This window comes from Marmota monax, unplaced genomic scaffold (genome assembly GCF_021218885.2).
Source record: "Marmota monax isolate L192 unplaced genomic scaffold, Marmota_monax_Labrador192_F-V1.1 WCK01_AAM20220418_F8-fsc00047, whole genome shotgun sequence".
NCBI classification, from domain to species: Eukaryota; Metazoa; Chordata; class Mammalia; order Rodentia; family Sciuridae; genus Marmota; species Marmota monax.
In genome coordinates this window covers 12,812,939-12,832,888 of record NW_026692072.1, presented here as the reverse complement: position 1 = coordinate 12,832,888, position 19,950 = coordinate 12,812,939, and the positions used below count along the sequence as shown (strand labels likewise).

The 19,950-nt window shown below is 38.1% G+C and overlaps 1 protein-coding gene across 2 annotated transcripts in view; it reads left to right on the top strand.

Moving 5' to 3' along the window:
- Positions 1 to 18,962, top strand: part of Fnbp4 (formin binding protein 4) — a 40,187-nt gene extending 21,225 nt beyond the window's left edge. For both annotated transcript variants that reach the window (XM_046458218.2, XM_046458211.2), the window contains exons 11-17: positions 1,824 to 1,957; positions 2,928 to 3,115; positions 9,889 to 10,202; positions 10,326 to 10,470; positions 10,790 to 11,139; positions 17,519 to 17,676; positions 17,921 to 18,962. In XM_046458218.2, coding sequence (XP_046314174.1) covers positions 1,824 to 1,957; positions 2,928 to 3,115; positions 9,889 to 10,202; positions 10,326 to 10,470; positions 10,790 to 11,139; positions 17,519 to 17,676; positions 17,921 to 18,011 — 1,380 coding nt within the window. In that variant the 3' untranslated portion in view covers positions 18,012 to 18,962. The remainder of the gene's footprint in view (positions 1 to 1,823; positions 1,958 to 2,927; positions 3,116 to 9,888; positions 10,203 to 10,325; positions 10,471 to 10,789; positions 11,140 to 17,518; positions 17,677 to 17,920) is intronic.
- The last annotated feature ends 988 nt before the right edge of the window (positions 18,963 to 19,950 follow it).

Genomic DNA, 19,950 nt, shown 5'->3' with positions numbered 1-19,950 from the left:
GTTAATTTTTTTTTGTGATGCTAAGAATCCAACCCAGTGCCTCACATGTCCTAGGGAAGCACTCTGCCACTGAGCTATAGCCCCAGCTCTAAGTCCATATTAAAAATACTTTATAAAAAAACTGGGAATGTGACTCAGTAGTAGAGTGCTTGCCTGGCATGTTGAGGTCCTGGGATCGATTCCCAGTACTGCAGAAAAAAAGAAAGTACTTCATAATCATTAAAGCATATAAATCTTTCAAAATAAAAATTGAGTCATATTTGTTATCTGCATACTTTTCATGATGGTAGGGTAAAATTAGGGAAGGAATTCCTAAGGAAACCGACTGATTTTCTTAAGCCTGAATCTGTTCTGCTCTGCCCTTTCCTTTCCTGTCTCCTCTCCTCATGTATCTTCTCTCTTCTTCTCTTCCCTTTCCTTCCCCGACTTCTCTCTGCCTGTGGTCTCCCCCAGCCAATAACTGAACCTTTAATTTTGATTACTAAGTTACGTTAAATTGAAAGAATCATCTATTAAGGTGGGTGGGAGTTAACGTGCTGGGGCTGGGGTTGGGGTTGTGGCTCAGTAGAGCACTTGCCTAGCACATGTGAGGCACTGGGTTTGATTCTTAGCATCATATAAAGAAAAAAACCAATAAAACACATAAAATAAAGTTAAAACAATTTTTAAAAAGAAAAGTTAATGTGCTGGGCATGGTGGTGCTTGGGCAGATGAGGCAGGAGGATTGTAAGTTCCAGAATGGCCTGGGCAATTTAGTGAGTTCCTGTCTCAAAATAAAATGGGATGGGGATTTAGCTGAGATGTACAGCATCCCTGGGTTCATCCCCAAATCACAAAAATAAAATAAAAATTCAAATCATTGGGGTAATCAGTCTTAATAAAATCCAGAGAGGAAGACAGAACTACTCATTTTTAAAGATAATAAAAAGTTAGCAGTATAAAAATAAACTAGAGGGGGCTGGGATTGTGGCTCAGCGGTAGAGCGCTCGCCTAGCACAGGCAGGACCCAGGTTCGATCCTCAGCACCACATAAAAATAAAGGCATTGTGTTGTGTCCATCTACACCTAAAAAATCAATTTAAAAAAATGCTTAATAAATAAATAAACAAACAAAAAATAAACTAGAGGGGCCGGGGTTGTGACTCAGTGGTAGAGCGCCTGGCATGCATGAGGCACTGGGTTCGATCCCCGGCACCACATAAAAGTAAGCAAATAAAATTAAGGTTTTAAAAAACAAATGGGGCTGGGCATATAGTTCAGTTGGTAGAGTGCTTGCTTCACATGCACAAGGCCCTGGGTTCAATTCCCAGCACCACAAAAATAGAAAAGGGAAAAAAATGAATTTAAAAATAAAATTAGAAGGGCTGGGGTTGTGACGCAGCAGTAGAGTGCTCACCTAGAACTTGTGAGGCCCTGGGTTCGATCCTCTGCACCACATAAAAATAAATGAATGAATAAATGAGTGAATAAATAAATGAATAAAATGTATTGTTCTCAACTACAACTAAAAAATATTTTAAAAAAATAGAATCAGGTCCCTTTTTTTTTTTTCCAGAACACTACAGTGCAAATAAGAGTTTGATACCAAATCGGACAACTTAGACCTTTTCTCAAAAGGGGGGTAGGGGGTGTCTTAAGGATGTAGCTCAGTGATAAAGTTCCCCTATGTTTGATCCCTAGTATGACAACAACAACAAAAGATGGGATTTCTTATTTTCTTTGGTCTGGAGTGTAGCAATACTGTCTCAGAGTAGAATATTTATGTTCCTTTTACCTCTGTCTCCTGACATAATAAATGTTTTTTTTTTCTCCATTGATTCTAGACTCGAATTGCAGACTGGCGGGAAGGGGCTCTTAATGGAAACTACCTTAAACGAAAACTTCAGGATGCAGCAGAACAACTAAAACAGTATGAAATAAACGCCACTCCTAAAGGCTGGTCCTGCCACTGGGACAGGTACGCACTCTTCTCCCCTTTTCACCTTTCACCTTTGACATCTCAGACATGATTTGTGATCACCACCACCTGACGACATGACAGCCTGTCTGGAGACTGAAAGCAGCTGCAGTTAGCGATGCTGGGCAGGCAAAGCATCGCAAGCAGAGTCTGGGCCAGCCACACATTGGAGAAACAAAAAGCAATGTTTAAAGTGTTCCATGTAACGGATTTTTTCCCAAGATTGGACAAAGCCGGTTTTTACTCCAGAGTGTTGCACGGAGTAGGGCGGGCTTGGGGGTTAAGCGCATGCGAGAGCTCTGTGCGCTTTACAGGACCTCTGGAAGCAACTACTCCTGATTAACCTCGGTGAAGTTAAGGAAAACTTCGTGGCTGAAGATGTGAATGAAGAACAAGATTACTATCCTCTGCCAGCAGGTCAGATGAAAACATTTCTTTTTATATTTGGCTTTTCTTGATTTTTTTTTTTTCATTATTTGAAATCTTTGCTCTTTTATTTTTCAGCTCCCAGATCCTCTCCCTCTCTTTAGCTTTCACTGTGTTTGATATCAAGAATATGAAATGTGAATTCCACGGTCCAAGAGGGGAAGAGTCACCTTTCACAAACTTCGTTGTTCTCTTCTTTGGAAGGGAAATTAGTGTTCTAGGCGATTGAGTCCCTTCATTAATGAAACTTGGAACCCTGTTATGTATTGGCAAAAAAACAAAAAAAGATGTTGTCTAAGTCATCTGTTGGAGTGAGAGGGCTCAGGGCTGTATTCACAGAGCTGCTGGCAGTGCAAAAAGCTTTGAATTATCCTTGGTTCTCCATCCTCAGTTGTCAAAGCTCTTTGTTGCCTTTGTGAATAGCAGTCCATAAGAAGAGGTTCGTCCCGGTGAGAGCAGACTGCTGTCCTGGGACAGGACCAAATGAATGTGTCTTTGTAGGAGAATGGATTTTAAAACATGTGTTTTCTTTCTTGTGATTTAGGGATCATAGACGATATTTCTATGTAAACGAACAGTCGGGCGAGTCTCAGTGGGAGTTCCCAGATGGTGAGGAGGAGGAGGAAGAAAGCCAAGCACAAGAAAATAGAGACGAGACTCTTCCTAAACCAGCCTTGAAAGACAAAACTGGCACTGATTCAAATTCTACAGAATCCTCTGAGAATTCAGCAGGTGGGCTGATTTACTCTATACTACTTGGACACAATGATTTTAGACAAAAAGACAAATATTATAAAGGAAATTAATTTGTACCATAATATCGCAAATTGAAAAAAAAAGTGAAAATTATATTTAAATAATGCATGTATTATACTGAAAGAAATTACAGCAGCCAGGTGCGGTGGCACACACCTGAAATCCCAGTGGCTCAGGAGGTTGAGGCAAGAGGATCTCAAGTTCAGAGCCAGCCTCAGCAACTTAGTGAGGTCCTAAAGCATCTCAGCAAGACCGTGTCTCTAAATAAAATACAAAAAAGGTCTGAGCCAGGTGTGGTGGTGCATGCTTTTAATCCTAGTGGTTGGGAAGGCTGGGAAAGGATTATAAGTTCAAAGTTAACCTCAGCAATTTAGCAAGGCCCTAAGCAACTCATTGATACCCTGTCTCAAAATAAAAATATAAAAGAGGGCTGGGATGTGGTTCCATGGTTAAGCACTCCTAGGTTCAATCACTCCTAGGTTCAATCCCTTGTACCAAGAAAAGAAATTAAGGCAGTGACTAGTTGCAAATGAGAATACTATATATTAGATGCCCCAAAATGAAAAAATGAACTATTATAATTGAATTTTAAAAGAACCCACATATCAAACATGACATGTTATCCCTTCAATTAAGTACAATTTCATTTACCTGTTAAATAACAATATTTTTAAAATACACATTAAAAATTTTCCTATAATCATTCTGTCATACCCCAGAGAAAGCTGTGCTTCTCCAAAAACAGGAATGGTAATGACAAGGAACTAGATAATTAAACTGTCAATGTCTGTGTAGTATGGTGATATGAGATTTGTTCTACATTCCAGCAGATCACCTAGTCTATTGATTTTGCAACTCATTTCTCAACTCCAGTAGTCTTATTAGGTATCATTGGTACAAATCAAAATGGTAGGAAGAAATGCTATGAAACTAGTACTGTATTAGAATCAGAAAAGCAAAATTTTTGATAATGAAAAAGTGCAAACCATATTCTAAACAATCAAATAGGATGACTCTTCCCATTAAAGGTACCTTCCAAGAAGTTTGGTTAGTTATATATATATACTTCCCCCCCCCCCCCCCCATTGCTGGGGATTGCACCCAGGGCTCTCTGCACAGCTAGGTAAGCGCTCTAATACTGAGCTGTAACCCCAGCCCTTGTACTTCTTTTCTTCTTAATAAGTAGATTTTCATAGTTCCTCAATTAGTCTGCAGCTCTAATTTGCTGTTTTGTTTTTTTTAAAGAAAGAGTGTGAGAGAGAGAGAGAATTTTTTAATATTTATTTTTTTAGTTTTTGGCGGACACAACATCTTTGTTTTTATGTGGTGCTGAGGATCGAACCCGGGCCGCACGCATGCCAGGCAAGCGCGCTACCGCTTGAGCTACACCCCCAGCCCCCTAATTTGCTGTTTTTTAAAAAAAGTATTTTTATTATAGATGGACACAATACCATTTTTTTAATTATTTATTTTTTTATATGGTGCTGAGGATCAAACCCAGTGCCTTACACGTAGATCTACCACTAAGCAATGACCCCCAGCCCCTTTAATTAGCTCTTAAGAAGAGCTATAATTTTTGTTTTTTCGTACCAGGGATTGAACCCCAGGGACATTTAACCACTGAGCCACATTCGCAGCCTTTTTTTCTATTTTATTTAGAGATAAGGTCTTCACTGGGTTGCTTAGTGCCTTGCTTTTGCTCAGGCTGGCTTTGAACTCCTGATCTCCTGCCTCAGCTTCCTGAACCACTAGAATTACAGGTGCATACCACCGTGCCCAGCTCAAGAGCTATAAATTTGATTGGTACTTTACAAAAGAAGATTTGTTTTTCCCTCAAGTGAATTTTTCTTGAATGACAAAAATGAATAGTGAAATAGAGACAAAACGATGATAATAACCTTTTGATCGTAAGCAACTAGTGTTTGTGTGTTAAAGTGTCATATGAATGCAAGAGGCTATGGAATGGTTTCTAAAGTAATAGTTCTTTGAAAATAAAAAGAGATGGAATTTGTTGGTGACTTAGGAAGTGAAGAGCTGATTTTTTTTTTTTTTTTAAGTTGTAGATGGTCACGCTACCTATATTTTTACTTACTTATTTTTATGTGGTGCTGAGGATCAAACCCAGTACCTCACACATGTTAGGCAAGTGCTCTACCACTGAGCTACAACCCCAGGTTGATTTTATTAACTTCTTAAATAACATATCGAAGCCACATAAGACTTCAGTGGTCATTTTAAAATGGTTTTATTCTACTTCACATTTCAAAGTGTGGTTTCTCATGTTACAGAATATTTCACTTCCCTTTTTTCATGATGAGATTTTCTTATGCATACTTTGCCCCTCTTTTGATAACAGTGATAGACATGCTTGGTGTAGTGTTTGTTTTTTTCCTTTGCTTTTTAGTAATTAATGGACTGAAGAGAGTTGATAGTTCTACTGGTGGTTCCATTCCTGATCATGGTCTAATGTCCTTTTTTTATATGTTCCAAAGTTAAATACTTCACAATTACCAACTCTTGAAATGTGTACACATTAAAGTTGGGTTCTAAGCTGGTTTTCTGCCTTGTTCATGTATAATACATCTGTTGGTATTATCTGGTAAAAGGTAGATCTAGTATGATAAACTTTATCTTAAAAAAAATCAAATCTTATACAAGGTCTATAGAATTTTAAAGCAATACTGATTACTATTGCTGTAAGTCTCTAAAGAGTATTTAATATACATTTGCTCTTTGTTGGCTTAGCAGTGAATAATACCACCCTTTATAAAAGCAAAATTGGGTACTTGCTTCAGTAGCACATAAACTAGAACAGTAGAACAAACTAGCACATAAACTAGAACATTAGAACAATGGAACAATAGAGAGATCACTGTGTACAAGGATGGCACGAAAATCTGTGATGTGTTAACATATTATTTTCTACACTGGGTCCTCTTCCACTCATGTGCACCTCAGCATAAACAGGTGCTTACAGGTTCTGTCTCAAAAAATTTAAAAGAAAAAATTGGTGGCTGGGTGGTAGCTTAGTGGTAGAGTGCTTACCCAGCATGTGTGAGGTTCTGCTGGATACTACAGCAGTACTTCTTTTAAAAAAAAGAAAAATTGGGGCCTATAGGTGTAGCTCAGTGGTAGAATAATTAGTAATTATGTTTGAAGCCCAGAGTTCAATCTTCTGCATCACAAAATAAAAAGAGAAATTACTGCATTCTAAGGAGCCAAGGATATTTTAAGTTTTATTTCATTTTTAATCCTTGCTCATCATTTCACTATTTGAATTTAATATCATGTTTCTAAAGATTGGATGATATTTCAAGGTATCTGACATGTCTTTCTTGCTGGGCTTATTTCACGTAGATTAAATTTAGCTGTCTTTTTAATCTGTGAAACTATAGTGTCTTGACTTATATTGCTAAACTGTCTTCTTGATTCAAAACACTAAGCATTAGTTATTCTTTGGGGGTAAATAAAAGAAGACTGCCTATAAATAGAAATTAAAATACCTAGCCTGGGTGCAGTGACACACACCTGTAATCCCAGTGGCTCAGGAGGCTGAGGCAGGAGGATCTCAAGTTCAAAGCCAGTCTCAGCAACTTAATTAGTAGGCCCTAAGCAACTCAGCAAGAACCTGTCTCTAAATTAAAAATGCCCCAAAAAGGGGGGCTGGGGATGTGACTTAGTACTGAAGCACCACTAGGTTCAATCCTCAGTACCACCACCACCACCACCACCCAAAAAAAAAGGCTAGAATTAAAAATTTGTATCCTCACACTATTCTATCCTTAACCTTAATAATTTATTTCACTTAGTTAAATTTAGCTGTCTTTTTAATCTGTGAAACTATTTTTGTATAATTTCTTGCTTTATATTGCTAACCTCTTCTTAATTCAAAACACTAAGCATTAGTTATTTAAAAGTTTTAGCACATGGTAAATGCTTTGTGCCATTTTAATCTCTCCTTGAACATCAGAATTAAATGCTTTCTTGTTTCTCTTGTTTTTCTTATTGATACTGGAGATTGTACCCAGGGCTGCCCTACCACTGAGCCACATTGTCAGCCATATTTATTTATTTAGACAGGTTCTCACTAAGTTACTGAAGTTCATCTTGAACTTGTGATCCTGCAGTCTCAGCTTCCTAAATTGCTGGGATTATGGGCCTATGCCACCATTCCTGGCAAAATAGGAAAAACACCAACTAGAATAAATTTAGAAACAAATATAAGCATCATTTTAATAGACATTTGCAGTACTCCCACCTGGGATTTCTTGAAGTTCTTTGTACTTAATCTAGAAGAGGTAATTATCAGTGTATTAGATACAGCTTGTATGATTTGAGTAAACTTACTTTGGGATTTACATATTCTAAAAATGCTCCTTGTTTATGGCTGAATTTATCAAATGTGGTTTAATCTTGTATTTACACAAGGTTTAATTAATTCTCCCTAGCTTTGCTGGAGGTGATAAAATAAACCAAAATAAACCACATTATTAACCCTGAACCCACTTTGTTTCCTTGAGTTCCTCTGCATTACAGTATGTCACCATCATAAACATACAATATCATCAAATCTGACATATTTATTTGTCCACCATTTGTCCTGTTTAGTACAGGGATGTTTAATTTTAATACTAATTAAGTCATTAATCTTCCATGTTTATTGCCTTAGTTCTGATGTAATCTTGATGTCCTGTTTTATAATGTAGGCTTCCTGATCTTACCCAGACTTCATTTGTCTGAAAGTTAGTGTATAAATTAGTATTACCTAATTCCAAGTACAAAAATTTAATGAATCATTTGAATTCCTTTAGCTGGAAAACTGTTAAAGTATTTATACACTGTACCATGTGCTGTATCTTTAAAAAGTAAATTTGGTCACCTGGATTTACCTTGTCAAGTATGAAAGCAGTATATTTTAAATGACCTTCTTTTCAATAGAGCCCTTAGTTAATCTACTTTTGACCATGAAATTTGACAAGAGACTACATCTGAATATCTACTCTATGAGAAGTGAGAGTATTTGACAGAGATTTCTAAGGTTCTTGAACTCTTGATATTTCATCAGGGATCTTGATAAAACAGAAAACACTAGGCTAGAAGTCAGTTCTGTCTCTGGTCTGGCTGCTAATGGCCATGTGATCTTGGGCAAGTCAGTTCCTGCCTGGGTTTCATTACCTTTTAAAAATGAGGAAGTTGAACTAGATGATTTTTCATGTTTCTTCTACTCCTAAATTCTATGGTTTTTAGGGAGAAAATCCCCTCAACATTCCTGGGATATATATCTAATAGTCCCATATATTGTGAAACTTTCCTATTGACGATAAAGAGGGATGGGGAAGGCTACAAGTAAGTATATCCTACTATTTTCTCTAATCTCTAAAAGTGTTTCCCAACAGAGAAAACCACAGCATTCAGTGGTGGCTTTGCAAAATTTGAGAAAAAGCTGATCCTGCAGCTTTTCAGTAGTAGTAGTTGTTTGTGGGTGGTTTTTGTTTTTGTTTTTTTGATTTGGTTTGGTTTGGGTACAAAGGGTTGAACCCAGGGGTGCTTTTGCCACTAAGTTGCCCATGCTGCCTTGGAACTTGTGATCCTTCTGCCTCAGCCTTCTGAGTAGCTAGGATTACAGTTGTGTGCCACCATGTTCACCTCTGGAACAGTTTAACTCAAACTTCAGCTATAGCAATTTCAAATCCTCTGCATCTTCAGATACTTTCTTCAGAAATCTGAGTTACCATTTACTTTGAAGACATATCCTCCTGAATTTCCCCTTATCGTCACAGAACTAAAAATTACCTCACTTATGTTGCTGTGATTTAGCAAATGAAAATGATTTATACAGAGATATGAAAGAATAGGAGTCAACAGTAACACCTTAAAAAGAATTTTTAAACCTACTAAATCAAGCCTAGTGCCATGATATATGCCTATAATCCCAGCAACTCAGAAAGCTGAAGCAGGAGTATCACAAGTTCAAGGCCAGCCTCAGCAATTTAGCAAGTCCCTGAGCAACTTGGTAAGACCCTCTCTCAAAATTAAAAATAAAAAAAGGGCTGGAGATGTAGCTCAGTGGTAAAGTGCCCCTGGGTTCAATCCCCAGTACCAAAAATAGACTCCAGGATTGTCTTCTTATGTATGTTGAAATAGTGTTTGAAATACAAAATTCCAGCCAGGCAAGTGGCACATTGTTGTAATCCCAGTGACTTGGGAAGCTAAGGCAGGAGGATCACAAGTTTGAGACCAGCCTCAGCAATTTAGCAAGGCCCTAAGGAACTTGGCAAGACCTTATCTCAAAATAAAAAGTACTTTTTAAAAAATGGTTGGGGATATGGCTTAGTGATAACACCCCTGGATTCAATCCCTGACGCGTGCGCGCGCGCACACACACACAAAAAAACCTACTGATTAGATCACCAAATTTCTCATTGAGTTATTGATGCTTTTCATTTACTTATTCATAAATATGGACCCAGAGAAGAATATAACAGCTGGGGAAAGTGCTATGATATCCATCCATTTAACTTTCCTGTGAAAGTTATTTCTGGACTAAGTTGTTTTACTATTTCAGTGAAACCAAAGTACAATAGGTGTGTAGAGGGATCAGATTCTGTTAGGAAACGGGAAGCCAGTCCTTGAAACTACTGACCATACTATCCTAGGTTGATATTGATATTTGTCTCACCAATCAGCTGAATATTACCAATGGAAAATTTGTCTTGCTTTTTTCCCCTGACTCCTATCTGTTTTCATAGGTTCTCTTTGTAAAGAATCCTTTTCTGGCCAAGTTTCTTCCTCTTCACTGATGCCACTTACTCCATTCTGGACTCTCCTTCAGTCAAATGTGCCTGTGCTTCAACCTCCATTACCCTTGGAAATGCCACCACCTCCTCCCCCACCCCCCGAGTCCCCTCCTCCCCCTCCGCCACCACCTCCTCCTGTAGAAGATGGTGAGATCCAGGAGGTAGAGATGGAAGATGAGGGAAGTGAGGAGCCTCCTGCCCCAGGAACAGAGGAGGACACTCCTTTGAAGCCTTCAGCAGCCCAACCCACTGTTGTAACTAACCAGGTAAGTAATGTCCTTAGCATTCTGGCTGGTTGTGGGGACTACAGCATGATTGGAACCATATTATTTTAGAAGACTATGTTTAACCATGGCCACCTGTCACTAACCAGAATATTTGTGTTTCAGAGTTCAGTTGATGCTACGATCTCTAGTTCTCCTTCCACTAAAGCAATAAAGAGAAAAGCTACAGAAATTAGTACTGCAGTAGTTCAGAGATCTGCTACTATTGGTAGTTCTCCTGTTCTCTACAGCCAGGCAGCTATAGCTACAGGTAAGCATCATGATTAAAGTGCATTTTTCTCAGTGTAGTGTTTCTTTGTTTCCAGTATTAGATACCATAACTTGAAGAAACTGTAAAGACTTTTTGGATTGCAAAGACTGCTTATATGTATTTCTTCTAGTTCCTAAAAGCCACCATTGAAATGGTTTGGTGTAGCCTTCCAGATTGTTTTTGTGTGTGTGTGTGCATTTGCATACATCAGTGATTTATGTGTTTAAGTTTAATTCAGAAATTACTATTTTGCTACCAGCAAATATGGCTGTTTTTTAAGGAAAAGATTTATCAAATAGTATTTTGTTTTCTGTGTTAGGTCACCAGACAACAGGGATTGGACACCAGGCTACTGGGATTGGACACCAGGCAATATCAGTTAGCCATCCAGCAGCAGGAATGGGTCATCAGGCCAGAGGAATGAGCCTCCAGTCAAATTACCTTGGACTTGCAGCAGCATCCACAATTATGAGTTATGCTGAATGTTCTGTCCCTATTGGAGTGACTTCTGCCTCTCTACAGCCAGTTCAGGCCCGAGGTGCTGTGCCAGCCACTGCCATTATAGAACCACCTCCACCTCCACCTCCTCCTCCTCCACCTACACCACCACCACCACCAGCTCCCAAAATGCCACCACCAGAAAAGACAAAAAAAGGAAAGAAAGAAAAGGTGAATACCAAAAAATTTCTTTTTATTTCAAAACACTTTTATTAAGATGATATTAATATAACATAAAATTAACAGTGCTTTAGCATTTAATACATGCACAATGTTTTGAAACCACCATCTCTATTTAGTTACAAAATATTTTAATTTCCCCAAAACACTACCTCATCTCTACCCATTAGGCAATTTCTTCCCTTTATTCCCTTCTGCTTCCCATGGGAACCACCGATCTGCTTTCTGTCAGTGAATTTATCATTCTGAATAGTTCTTGTAAATAGAGCCATGCAATTTGTGACTTTTTGTGTCTGACTTTCTTTGCTTAGCATCATGATTTCAAGGTTCATGTACATAGCATGTATCAGTGCTTCATTCCTTCTTGTGACTAAATTAATAATTCCATTGTGCATATATACCACAATTACCCATTTATTACTTAATGGACATTTGGATTGTTTCTATCTTTTGAGTGATAATGTCCATCCTAGTAGATATGAAGTGGTATTTTATCATAGTTTGATTTCCATTTCTCTAGTGACTAATGATGTTGCATATTTTTTCAGGTTGTTGTCATTATTATTACTATTGGTAATGAGGATTGAACCCAGGGATGCTTAACCATTGAGCCACATCCCCAGCTCTTTTTTAATATTTTATTAGAGATAGGATCTTGCTGAGTTGCTAAGTACCTCACTAAGTTTTGGAGGTTGGCTTTGAACTCAATCCTCCTGCCTCAGTGTCCCAAGCCATTGGGATTACAGGCATGCACCACTGTGCCCAGATTAGGTTATTATTAACCATTTGTTTATTTTCTTTGAAGAAATGATTCTTTGGAACCTTTGTCCTTTTATCATTTTTGGTTCTAGGGACTGAACACAGGAGTGCTCTACCACTGTGCTATATCCCCAGCCTTTTTTATTTTTTATTTTGAGACCAGAGTCTCACTAACTGGCTTGGGGCCTTGATAAGTTACTGAGGCTGGCTTTGAACTCAAGATCCTTCTGCCTCAGCCTCATAAGTGGCTAATTACAGGTATGCGCCACCACACCTGGCTTAATGATATCTTTTGAAGAGCAAATTATTTTTTTTTCTTATTTTTTTTGTAGCTGTAGACAGAATGCCTTTATTTTATTTGTTTATTTTTATGTGGTGCTGAGGATTGAACCCAATGTATCATGCAAGCACCGTGCCACTGAGCTACAGCCCCAACCCTGAAGAGCAAATTCTTAAATAGAGTTCATTTTCTCAGTTTCTTTTTTTTTTTTTTTCCTTTTTCTTTTTTGTACCAGGGATTGAATTTAACCAGGGCACTTAGCCACTGAGCCACACCCCTAGCCCTATTTTGTATTTTATTTAGAGCCAGGATCTCACTGAGTTGCTAAGCGCCTTGCCATTGCTGAGGCTGACTTTGAACTCGTGGTCCTCCTATCTCAGCCTCCCGAACCACTGGGATTACAGGCATGTGCCACTATACCCAGCCTGAATTATGTCTTTGTTGTCATGTCTAGAATCCATTGCTAAATATAAGGTCATGAAGATTTTTTCCTGTTTTAAGTGTTCTATAACCAGGTACATTGGTGTTTGTCTATAACCCCAAGTATTTGGGAAGCTGAAGCAGGAGGACTACAAGTTCAGGGCTAGCCTGGGTAATTTAGTAGGAAGACCCTGTCTCAAAAGAAAATTTTAAAAAGTTAAAAGAGTTATGGTTTTAGAATTTATAATTGACCATAGATTTGGGGGGTTTCTGTTTTTTTTTTTTTTGTTGGTGGTGGTGGGTTTTTTTGGTTTTTTTTTTTTTTTAATATATATATACTATACTGTGGATTGAACTCAAGGACACTTGACCACTGAACCACATCCTCAGCCTTATTTTTTGTATTTTATTTAAGAGACAGGGTCTCATGGAGTTGCTTAGTGCCTCCCCATTGCTGAGGCTGGCTTTGAACTAGGGATTCTCCTATCTCAGCCTCCCAAGCCACCACACCCAACTTTGTTTTTTATTAAGATACAAAGTAAAATTCCGGCTTCATTTTGCATGTGTATAATCAGTTGTCTAGCACCAGTTGTCAAAGAGACTATTCCTACCTCCATTGAATATTTTTGGCACTATTGCTGGAAATCAGCTGACCATATTGATTAGTATAGCTTATAGCTTTGTATTGGAAAGTATGAGTCAATATTAGCTATTTGGGACACCTTACAATTCCATACAGAGAATCACTTTTTTCATTGCTGCATTAAAAAAGCCATAAGAGAGTCCAGGGACGTAGCTAAGTGGTAGAGTGCTTGCCTGACAACATGTGAGACACTGGGTTCAATCTTCAGCACCACATAAAAATAAATTAATTAATTAACTAAATAAAAGTATATTGTGTCCACCTACAACTTAAAAAAAATTTTAATAAAGCCTTAAAAAAGCCATTACAATTTTTAAGGCCATTGGAATTTTGGTAGGGATTGCACACATAATTGGTATATTGTTCGTCAACTTCCTGACATGTGAACATAGGATTCCTTTCCATGTATTTAGGCTTTCTCATTTTTTTCAGCAGTGTTTTGTAGTTTTCAGAATACAAGTTTTTTGCTTGCTTGGTTTCATTTATCCTAGTTATTTCATTCTTTTGGACAGTATCACCAGGATTTCAGATTCCTTTTTGCTAGTATGTAGACACAGAAGTGATTTTTGTGTATTGATTTTATACACTGTGACTTTGCCAAATTTGTTAGTTCTAGTAGTATTTGTGTATTTGTGTGTGTGTGAATTCTTTAGGATTTTCTACTATTGAATAATGTCACCTAGAGACCATTTTAAACTTGGGCATTTGCCAGTTTATTAGCCCCTCTCCAGTTTTCACAGTGTCCATCACTACCTATCTTGGCCTCCATCTGAAGTCCAATGCAGGCAGTACAAAGATCAGTCCCTCAGGCAGATTGCAAGCACATCATTCTTTTCCTTTATTCATAAGGGAGGGAACTGGGAGATTTCCACTTCCTCCCAGCCACACTGGGGAGGGAATGCAACTGAGGCAAGAAAAGTGTCTCAAAGTCTCCTTATCATTTTGAGTGTGGCATTTTTTAAATTCAGTTGCTATTGCAGATCTTTGACTGGTTTCCAGAGTTCCCACAATGCTATTCTAGTCATTCTGTATTTGTTGACATGGTGTTGACATGGCTCCAGAAATTATCTGGAAGTAAAGTAAATGTTATAAAACTCAAGAATGAGGGCTAGGGTTATAGCTCAGTGGCAGAGCGCTTGCCTCACATGTGTGAGGCACTGAGTTTGATTCTCAGTACCGCATGTCAATAAATAAAGGTCCATTGACAACTAAAAAAAATATATATATATTTTTTTTTAATATTTATTTATTTTAGTTCTCGGCGGGCGGACACAACATCTTTGTTTGTATGTGGTGCTGAGGATCGAACCCGGGCCACACACATGCCAGGCGAGCGCGCTACTGCTTGAGCCACATCCCCAGCCCCTAAAAAAAATATTTTTAAAAAATCAAGAATGACAATTTAAACAGTGTTGTAAACAAATTGCTATCTCATCTGCTATGCTAATCTATAACGTATTCTCCTGAGCCACCATATCATTTACCACTTTCCATGCCTTTGTCCACCAGTTCCACTACAGTTCATTTTTTACACAATCAAATGTTTGGAATTACTTCCTTTATGAAGTCTTCTGAGGATTCTCCCAATCCTCCAATAAAGATAACTTACTTTTCCTCCGTTTATTCAACAAGTAATATTTTTAGCCAGTCTTGTTTTCACTGTCTTATAATTCTGTAAAATTCTAGAATGTTAAGATAGTACTTCATTTTTATATACCTGATATCTAAAAATAAATAATGACCTATCTCCTTGTTGACAGGCAGTTTTTCTATATTATTAACATCTCAGTCTTTCCTGAAGAGTTTTATGGGCAGCTTAATAGGAAATTAGTTTAAAGGCCAGATATGGTCGCATGTGCCAGTAATCCCAGCTACTTGGGAGTCTGAGGCAGGAGGGGGATTGCAAGTTTGAGGCCAGTCTGGGCAACTTAGACCCTTTCTCAAAAAGGGCCAGCAATGTAGCTTAGTTGTAGAGCACTTGCCTACCATGTGTGAGGCCCTACTTCAGTCTCTAGTACCACAAAAGAAAAAATAAACAAAGGAGTTCTGACCATTTACTCTTTGTTTTTCTGACTGCCATGTTCTCCTATTTAAAGTGTACTCAAATAGCCACTGCAACTCTTTGGACCCAAAGTTTCAAGTTTAATAGGGCATACATGACTTCTAAAATTTATTTTCCCATGACAGATGAAATCAGATATACTAGAAATTTGTTGAATTCTATAGAATTCAAAGTGAAACACCAGGATTATACTTAGGTCTGTGGTTTTTAAATTAGTTTGCAGAGGTTGAGAGATTTTAATCCCATGAGCTTCTTGGGATCATTATTAATCCATCTTACTTTTTATTTGGTTAGCTTCATGCTTTCCCAGAATGAACCGTGTTTGAGCTTGTTGGAAGGATGTTTGTAGTAGGATGGTTTGTGCCACAGATGAAGTGACAGAATGGAATGTGAGAATGTATATAGAGGGAGCTAAAGGCTGAGCACAATAGATGTGCACTCCTTTTCCCAGAAAATAGGAACTATCAATGACAGTCAAAGCAGGATGTGAAGGCCAGGCGTGGTGGCTCACGCCTGTAATCCCAGTGGCTCAGGAGGCTGAGACAGAAGGGTCACGAGTTCAAAGCCAGCCTCAGCAAAATTGAGGCATAAGCAACTCAGTGAGACCCTGTTTCTAAATAAAATACAAAATAGGGCCAGGGATGTGGCTCAGTGACCAAGTACCCCTAAGTTCAATCCTTGGTTCCCCCGTTTCAGGCCCCCCGAAAAAAGTAGGGTATGGAGCAGAAAACCACATAAATATAAAAAGACTGAAAATATTAAGCTTATTCTTTCACATTTGTGGAGACTTTATTCATGTAATCGATTTATAGATAAATAAATAAAACCTAGTAGATATTTTAAATTAAACCATCAAGAAAAATAAGCAGTGTAAGATGTGATCTTTGGAAGGTGCTGCTCTCAGAAGGCAGTGGCTTCTGTGCTGGTGTGACAATGATCATAAGCCTGAATGTAATAAAAGAGCAAGCCATCGGCTTGAGAATATGACTCAGTGATGGAGCACTTGCCTAGCATGTGTGAGACCTTGGGTTTAATTCTCTCTCTCTCCTTTTTTTTTTTTTTTTTTTTTTGGTGGTGCTGGGGATTGAACCCAGGTCCTTGTGCATCAATTCCCAATACCACAAAATAATAATGAAAGAACGGGCCATTTTGAATATTTATTTCTACTTTGCCAAGTACGTGTTTTATTATGAAAATTTTTAGTAAATGAAGGTAAGCCAAAAGAAAAAAATATAATACCATATTTCAGAAGTAATTTATCATTAATACTTTTATGTCATAGCTTCCCCCCACCACCAAGCTGGGGGTCCCACCCAGCACCTTGAATATACTAGGCAAGAGGCAAGTACTCATTGAGCTGTGTTTCCCTGACTTTAACCTTCCAATTCTGTAAAATTCAAAATTGTTGTTCTTGTTTCCTCAGTGTTCATTTTAAGTGATAAACAATAGAGCTGAAAAATAAAGATCCAGCTTTTCTGAAAAGAACAACAAAACCAGTTGATACCTATTAAAGAGACTGGGGTGTAGCTCAGTGGTAGAGCACTTTATACACACATACAGACACACACACACACACACACACACACATATATATATATATATACTGGGGACTGAATCCATGAGTGCATTACCACTCAGCTACATTCCCAGCCCTTTTTATTTTTTGAGACAAGTTTTTGCAAAGTTGCCTAAGGCCTCAGCTTTCCAAGTTGCTGGATTGCAGGCATGCACCCATAGCATCTCACAAGAGAGCACTTATTAGCATGGGGCCCTGGGTTCTTTCCCCACCTCTGGAGGGGGCCAGGATATAGAATAGGAATGGTAAGGGAAACATTTCTGCTGTGCTTTAATAAAATATCATACCCTGCTGGGCGCAATGGTTCATGCCTGTTATTCCAGCAACTTGGATGGCTAAGACAGGAGGATTGCGGGTTCAAAGCCAGGCTCAGCAATGGTGAGGCCCTAAGCAACACAGTGAGACCTTGTCTCTAAATAAAATATAAAAAGGGCAAGGGATGTGGCTCAGTGGTTGAGTGCCCCTGACTTCAATCCCCAGTACCAATATTTTTTTGGTATGCTTTTTCATACCTATGCTATGAAGTCCACTTATTCATTAGAATCAGGGAAAGATCTTGATCTCCTTATAGAGGTCCTATTTCCTTATTTTATGGATTATATTCCTTTTGATCTTTAACATTTATTACAGGCAAAGAAAAGTAAAACCAAAATGCCGTCTTTAGTAAAGAAGTGGCAGAGTATCCAGCGTGAATTAGATGAAGAAGAGAACTCAAGTTCCAGTGAAGAGGATCGGGAATCAACTGCACAGAAGCGAATTGAAGAGTGGAAACAGCAGCAGCTGGTTAGGTAAAAACAAACAAAAAAAATTTTTTAGTTGGGCACATGGGTTGTGGGAGTAATGGTGTTGGTCTTATCTTAGGACGGTCATATTCTTGAAATCATAGACCTCAAAGGAGAATGTACTGTCTGGCTGAGAAACTCTAAACTTCCTGATGTTCAGGTTTTTAGTTTAAATTAGATGTTTTTGTTTTGTTTGAACAGTTTTGTTCTTTTTCTTTCCAGTGAAGTAATATGTGTGTTGTTTTCACAGTGGCATGGCAGAGAGAAATGCTAATTTTGAAGCCCTTCCTGAGGATTGGAGAGCAAGACTAAAGAGAAGGAAAATGGCTCCAAACACATAGTTGAAAAAAAATTTTTTAATTGTTTTGTGTTCAGTTCAGAGTCTTAGCCAGTTTTACTATTGTCAAATAAACTATAAATGTAATGGGGGTGAGCATATGCATTTCCTGGGCAAGAGCATACATGTACAAAGTTGTCCATTTGTGAAATGTAATTTTTCTGTTTTGCTGAAGGGTGAGGCAATTGGAATTGCTTTGACCTGACTACCTTTATTCTCACACTGGCAAATTTAGCATGTTAGGTATCAGTCGATCAATCTTGAAGAACATGTGGCTCATGAGTATGGCTCCTGTAGAGGGCTTGCTGATAAAGTGAAGGATTATCCTGCCTAATAGAGGCTTCTTTCATTCCTAATGTGGCACATTCTCTGATTTCTACTCAAGAACAAGTGCAATTAAGAAGGAAGCTCTGTGTTCTACCTTGCTTGACTGCAATCATCAGGAGCTCTTTCTGAACTCTTCCTCCAGGCTGCCACCCCTGAAGTGTTGAGATCTGTAGAGTGATATACCTTGTGCTGGTGGCCACACTCTTTATATAAAGAGTAGCCCTTTCTCAATAATCCTAGAATTGATAGTCATCTTACACTCTAGGTGGCATATTTAAATTTTAATGCAGGCAGCAGTAGCAGCCGGTGTTCATATCCTTGATTTTCAGAAATTTCCCCCGAAGTATGTGGCAGTAAGTTTCACGAAGCCACTTTGTGTTAAGGCGTCTCCATGGTCTTACCGTGTTCCAAAATCCACCTCCCTTCTATGTGTGAATGTATTCTCCATAAAATTCCAGTATTTAAAAAGCAGTTTACTGTTCTGTATTTTCTATTGTGTCACAATCAGGTAAAGTCACTTTAAACTGAAGAAAAGGCAAATTGTGTTTTAAAGCTGTTTGTATTTCTCCAGTTTCTGACCTTGTAAATTTGTATATATGCACTAATAAAGCTCTTTTTATACTTGTGATTGGTTATCTTTTGCTCTTCTAAGCCTGTCATTCCATAATTATGTAACCAGAATTTAATTTTACATCAGTTCCTAAGTGTTTTTTCCTAATCAGAATCAAATATGGTGCAAGGCATGTAAAAATGTTGAATGACTTTCAGGAAAAAGTAGCAGGATCTTGAGGATGGGGGACAGGGTTAGACAAAGGCCTCTAACACCCAATAGTGCTGTGAGGCCTCAGTCCTGGAAACAATGTAATGTGGATGAAGTTTTGACCAAAATGAAAAAGGTGCTTTATTGCTTTTCTACATTAAATAATACCTGATTACAAAAGTATATAATATATACTTATGGTTATATTCCTATAAAGTTAACCAAAGAATAGTAGTTTGAAGTTTATTCCAGTATATTACTATGCATATAATTAAAATTTTTACCCAGTCATGTGTGATAGTGTGTTGGATTAATTTACCATTATGCTAATGTTGGGGTGCATTTTTGTATATAAATTTGTTTTATTTGCATAGAGTAAATTTCTATTTTATTTGCATAGAGTAAATTTCTGCAAATAAAGGCTATCAACTAGCTGTTAAAACTTTTGTCTTAACTGCCTAACAGTTTTTCAAACTTCAAGGAATTGCAGAGCACCAGTGCCTTCCTCACATCCTACAAATTGCAGCATTTAAAATTTTAAATTTGCCAAGTTGGGTATGGTTTGAGTTTTCTAACTCTCTTTGGTTTTCAATGTAGAAGATAATTTTTCATTTCTGGCTAGATGGTGGAGAGAATACAAAATGAAACGACAGGGTAAATAGGCTCCCTAGAGCAATGAATAAGTTTCCTAAACTACCAGCAAAGCATAGAAAGACTTTGAGGACTATTACTACTGCACTCATAAATCCAGTTTCAGTCCCCAGGTTGAGGCTGTGTAGTGCAACTTTTCAGTCCTAGGCATCCTGAAGAAGATATGTGGATCCATAGGAGATCTGTCTTGCCCTTATTCTATGGG